The sequence below is a fragment of the Poecilia latipinna genome, unplaced genomic scaffold (assembly GCF_001443285.1).
Source record: "Poecilia latipinna isolate Pla-1442-1.1 unplaced genomic scaffold, P_latipinna-1.0 Scaffold1109, whole genome shotgun sequence".
Lineage (NCBI taxonomy): Eukaryota > Metazoa > Chordata > Actinopteri > Cyprinodontiformes > Poeciliidae > Poecilia > Poecilia latipinna.
The window spans coordinates 136,583-142,533 of NW_015113725.1; the positions used below are offsets into that span (position 1 = coordinate 136,583).

Genomic DNA, 5,951 nt, shown 5'->3' on the forward strand with positions numbered 1-5,951 from the left:
GTTTTTTTTTTTTTTTTTTTTTTTTTTTCCCACCAGCTGCCACTGGGTGTCAGTTCATCTTTCCATGTTTCTTCTGGGTAACACTTTATTTGAAGGGGGTGAATAAGACTGTCATGACACTTTCATAAACATGACATAACACCTGTCATGAACATCAATAAGTCTTCATGAACATTTATGACTGTTGTCATAAAGTGTCATTCGGTAAATCATGACACTTTTAATACAAAGCTGACATTGAAAATGTCTTTGTTATGGCATCATGATCTGACATAAATTTGTCAGAATCCTAGTCATAATTATTACACTAGCAAAAGATTTAACAAAACAATCATCAGTATTTCCACTCCCTGAAATAAAGCAAAACAAGTAGGACAAGCAATAAAGATTTCACTAAGCTTTATTACACGGTCAAATTATTTAATAACACTCATTAACAATTTCTTTTACATCAACTAAAGTGGAACAAGTAGCACCAGTTATGAATGTCATTAAGTGTTATTACACTGTCATTAATATTAACTTTTACCTCAAGTAAATTGAAACTAGTAGCAACAATTATAAAGATGTAATTTAGTGTCAAATGCAATGTTAACAGTGTCAAATGCAATGCTAACAGAGTTATTGATGTCAAGTCTTACCTCAAATGAAGTGAAACACATTGGACTACTTATAACTACCATCATAACTGTAGAACAAACCCTTTGTACATTGGATTAAAACAAAATATAACTTGTTCTAAGATAACAGAGGGTTTAATGTCTGGTCAGTATATTGTTACTCTGAAATGCTGATTGAAAAACTAAAACAGAATTACTTATTCTTTAACTTAAGAAAATAGGTTCTTTCAACAGTAACATTTTTTGCTTTGATTATGTCAGCCATCTCCTTCGTAATAGTCTTCCTGTAATGCTCTGAAAACAGGAGATCTTCTTCTTGTCTTCATTTCCTGGAAGCAGCTCTTTGAAGGTGTCCAGAAATGCTCAGAAATTACAGCTGTTCTTGCAATAGTTAATCATGGCGAAAGCCTTTTCATGAATTCAAACTTGGTGAATCTCTTCTGGACATTCTCATAGTCGGTGATGACTCAATTCATTGTGGTCACTTTAAAAAAAGAACAAAAACAAAAAACGATGTCATTTATTTAAATACCATTTATTTAAATACCATTCCCTTGCTGTCAGAATGGTAGACTGGCAGACAAATGCCTAGTTAACATGACTGGTGGTCATAAAGTGCAATACAATTATTTCTTAATACAAGTAGCATAATAAATGGGGCATAAAGCTAATTTTTAAAGTTTAATCGGTAATATTTTTATAACAAATTTATGTCAGATCATGATGTCTTGGTTAATGTCAAGTTGTCATAACAAAGACATTTTCAATAATGTCAACTTTGTATTAAAAGTGTCATGATTTACTGAATGACACTTTATGACAACAGTCATAAATATTCATGAAGACTTATTGATGTTATGTCATGTTTATGACAGTGTCATGACAGTCTTATTCACCCCCCTTCAAATAAAGTGTTACCTTCTTCTGTTTAAAGTTGTCATAACATGTAAATTTAAAGCTGGACCAAAATGCAGATGAGATCTTGGAGTGAGTATGATGACAGGATTTACTGAAAAGGACAAAAAACCCCTATAAAACAGTGGCAGGGGAAACGGGACGTCAAACTGGAACCGAGAAGAACGACAAACAAGATTAACCAAATATGAGTTTGATTTAATGTCTTTGAGTTTAGAGGCGTAACTCTGACTCTGTGCGGATTGTATGTTCACATCTTGTTTTAATAGTGACTAAAGTTTCTGGGTTGTATCATCATCGTTCCAGCTTGGAAAATGAACATCGTCAACGATTAATTTAAAAAGCCAAGCAAAGAAAACATTAATGCCCATAAGTGTATAGGCTACCTGACCTGAAGGGAAGCAAAGACTTCTGATTGAAGTTTGATCAGGATCATTAAGGCTGTCTGACTCCATTACGTATGAAGGAAGTGACAGAGCTCCGTAGGAGGGACTTTGACTAAGCCTTTCTTAGCCTGAGCTGTGAGGAGATTCTGCTGGATTAACGTTGTGTTTATATTTTACTAGTTTTAACAGGGAAAAGGTCCAGGAGGACTGTTAAAAAGATATGTGGGAAAATGTTTGATATTAAAATGACATAACCATATTTTAATTTGTGTATAACCATGTCATGATAACAGATTTTGCTGGATGATAAACTGTACCATGAATTATTGTGATAAACGATAATATTGTTGTTTGAGACCATTTTCAAGCAAGATAACGATTATGGAGTAATATTGTAAGTTCAGCCTCTCAAAGACCAATGAAGTTTAATTTAAGAAGAAAAAAGGAAAACAAGAACTGGAAATGGAAAATATTGCAAACATTGAAAATAAAACACAGCAACCAAAGATAATAAATTAAAAAGTAAAATGGATTATGAATCTCTGCAAACCAAATTGGCCTCAAAAAAGCTTTAATCATTAGAATGTAAATTATTGAGCTCATTTTAATTTATCATGCGATTAACTGATTAATGACTTATTAAAGTATGTTAATACACACAACCAAAATTAGTTTTTCCTTTGGAATTAATCACGTACTTTGAGCTAAATTTAACTTTTGAGGTAAATATTTGCAAACTTCTTCTTCTTTGGTATGATCACTGTCTTCCTTCTGCTCCTTCCACAGGCAGCGTCGTTGCCCATGTCTCTCATCATCGTGGGAGTGGGCCCTGCTGAGTTCGACGGTAAGCATGCGTACGCCTGTGCGAACGGCGCTTCCTCAGCCGCTTAAAGCCGACAGAATCATTAGATATGTCTTCGTTTTACTGTAAATCCTCCATCCAGCATGTCTCAAATTGCTCCCGCTGTCAGTCATCCAGACCGTTTTTACAGAGGCTCTGGTTCAGACACGAGCAGACAAAATACCAGCTATGTAGAGAGTAAAAGAAAAACCAAACATATCTCCATGGATTACTGCAGAACATTAAGAGATGTTTTCTGTTTTGCAGCGCTGAAGAACAAAAACTGTCCAATTTGACCTGCATTTATTGACAGATTGATTTGTGCTCCAGTTTCCTTCCAGTATCATGTGCCACCAGGAAACGTGGTAAAGCTACGCTGACCATGTAGTGGAAATCATACGCTGTTAAAAAAAAAAAAAAAGTCTCTAATTTATGGTAAAATGCCGTATAAATATGGATTTTACCAAATTTATATGGTAAAATTCTGGCAAGCACAATATTTTAGATGTTTTTTCTTTATTTTGTACAGTGTCTTATTCCAAACACACTTCGTCTGCCATTTACCAAAGAGGTTTTAAATTGCAAATGAAGGAGGCCTTAAGACTTTCGTGCAGTTCTTTGTCTCAGTCATCAGTTTCGCTATTTTCTAAAAACTGAAAACTGCTCACTTTCTGAAAAAAAAAAAAAAAAAGCATAAATCTCCCTCTCTGCTGTATTCGGTTGTTGCTGTTATATATATTCCTTAGTGCTATATTTGGCTCGGCCTGACGGTTTTGCAGATTGTTTCGCTGCCTCATGTGTGTCTAAGTTGGCGACTGTCGGCGCGTGAAAAGCTTCAAAAGCCGACGCGCGGCGTGGAAAAGAACATGAATCACACGAGCCTCTAGTGAGTGGAGACGCTCTGAGCTGTAGTTCTGTTTGAATCGTCTACCTGGTTGAACAGCTCAGGTTGGAGCAAAGCCCTTCAGAGAGCACCGTGTGGGAATCTGCCTTTAAAATCTACAGTAGTTAAACCTTTTCATCCTCTTCCTGCATCTGATCGTCTCTCTGCTGCTTCGAACTCGTCTTCCCACCTGCAAAGTTACAACATCTGCACATTTCAGTGAATTAGAATCTGTCCCAATGAGTCTGAATAAATCTACCATTTAAAAGCAACAACCTTGAAGCGGGTATTAAACATATCTTTCTACGTTAAAACTGGTTTTTATTGTCCTAATCTTTAATGTTTCAGTTGCCGAGAGCAGATAATCGTCACGTTTCACAGAAGGGAGAGAAAGTCAAGTCAGGTTTATTTGTATCACAGATGTCAGCAACAAGCACTTCGAAGTGCTTTACGTGATAAAATCGACACAATGAACAAATAAACAACAACAAAAAAGAACATTACAGTGGCAAAAAGGAGTAATAATGAACAGTCTGCACTGTCCTTAAACCCCCCCCCCCAAAAAAAAAAACAAACACCCCGCTTTGTCATTATATCTCTTTGGCAAAGTTCGTCAGAGAAAATTACGCTTTTAAAGATACAAGGAAAACGATCAGAAAGGACAACATCGGTCACAGAGAGCTTGGAAATATATATGACTAATAGTCCGGTCCAGAGTGTAGGACTGAGGTTAGTAAGTCTAAATGTTGGCACAATGATATGCTCCGATGGAGAGCTGGCTTTACAGTTATTGAGAGAGCAAGGGGAGGGGAGGTGAGGCTTGCAGGGTTTGAAGGGGCAGCATTATGGCTTTTCCAGGCACATTGTGCCATTTTTATAGCACAATCAAGTAACTATGTTACATTCAGTTGTTTTAAAAATGCAGTACATATCAAATAAAGCTTAAAAGAAATTTAATTTCGCATTTGGGGCCTCTGTCTCTTTAAGAAGCTCCTGCTCTTTCTGACAATGTCAGTCTGTTAAGCCTTAACGTTCTCAGGAGCGTCGCACTAAGGAGCTCATGACTCCATTAAGCTTCATTTAAAATGTATTTCCAGTGAATGTTAGTGCTGGACGCTTCACTGAGTGGAATAAAAAGATTCAGCTGGCGTACACACTGCCGTTCGATTCGTCACGGCAACAGGAGGTTTCGTGCCTCGTCTCGGTGGGCGTGGCTCGAGCCGCACGCCTGAACCCTTCAAACCTCTTGGCTCAGATCCTGTTGGATTCCTCTTCTTTCTCTCTGTCCTGACTGAGTCCTGAGCCTCTCCGTCCTCCGATCACATCCCTTTTTTCTCCATCCTTACCTTCCTGTTTCTGTGTGGACGAGCAATTCTACACAACCTGATTATGCTAATCCTCCTCCAATCTTATGAGATCTTCCCTTCCTGTGACCCATATTAGCTCTAATAAAGTTGTTTTGCAGGATATTCTCCTGCGTGCGGAATGGCCGACTTGTCGTTGATATGGAGTCCTTATTGATCCCTGGGGCTGTGTTCATGGATGATTAGCAGCCTGGTTTCATTCCGGACGTTTTGTTACGGCTTAACTACAACAGGGAAATTCACGAATTTGCTTGAAGACGACAATAGTATCAGAATAATTATAGCTCTGTATTTAAAGAGGTTGTATAACTCGCTTTTACTGTTTGATGGGTCAGACACACTCAAGACATAGTGACAGCAGCTCCACACTGGGGGCCCAATTTCATTTTTTGTCATGGGCTCCAAAATTCCTGGCGGCGCCCCCGTGTGTTCATAAACAGTAACTGGACTAATAATTGCACTAATCATTTTTTTTAATAGTTATTTGTAGAAAAACTATTCAAAGACTAATTTGCAACCATGTCATTATAAACCTTTTAACTCATATTGTTAAAAGGTTTATAATAAGGAACAGAAATATCTATTTTTTGTCTTCACTGGCCGACTTGGACTTTTTTGATGATTTTTTTTTTTAATATTGTTTTTGTCCTCATTAAAGGACAGTCATTTTAATACTGCAGTATCTTCATTTATCTGTAACAAAGTTCCAGGGCAGCTTCCTGTATTATGCCGTGTTTGTTGTTTGCAGCGATGGAGGAGCTGGACGGGGACGAAGTCAGAGTGTCCTCCAGGGGACGATTCGCAGAGAGAGACATCGTCCAGGTGATGAACACTTTGCTTTTTCACCGCATAATATTTAGCATCTGTTTGTTAAAAAAGAAGAAAAAAATAATTTCTTTAGATCCATTTTGTAATTGCAACATCCTGACTTCAACTATCCAA

At 37.3% G+C, this 5,951-nt stretch overlaps 1 protein-coding gene across 2 annotated transcripts in view; it reads left to right on the plus strand.

Moving 5' to 3' along the window:
• Positions 1–5,951, plus strand: part of LOC106959695 (copine-9) — a 54,507-nt gene that overhangs the window by 44,220 nt on the left and 4,336 nt on the right. For both annotated transcript variants that reach the window (XM_015052438.1, XM_015052437.1), the window contains 2 exons: positions 2,708–2,765; positions 5,758–5,831. In XM_015052438.1, coding sequence (XP_014907924.1) covers positions 2,708–2,765; positions 5,758–5,831 — 132 coding nt within the window. The remainder of the gene's footprint in view (positions 1–2,707; positions 2,766–5,757; positions 5,832–5,951) is intronic.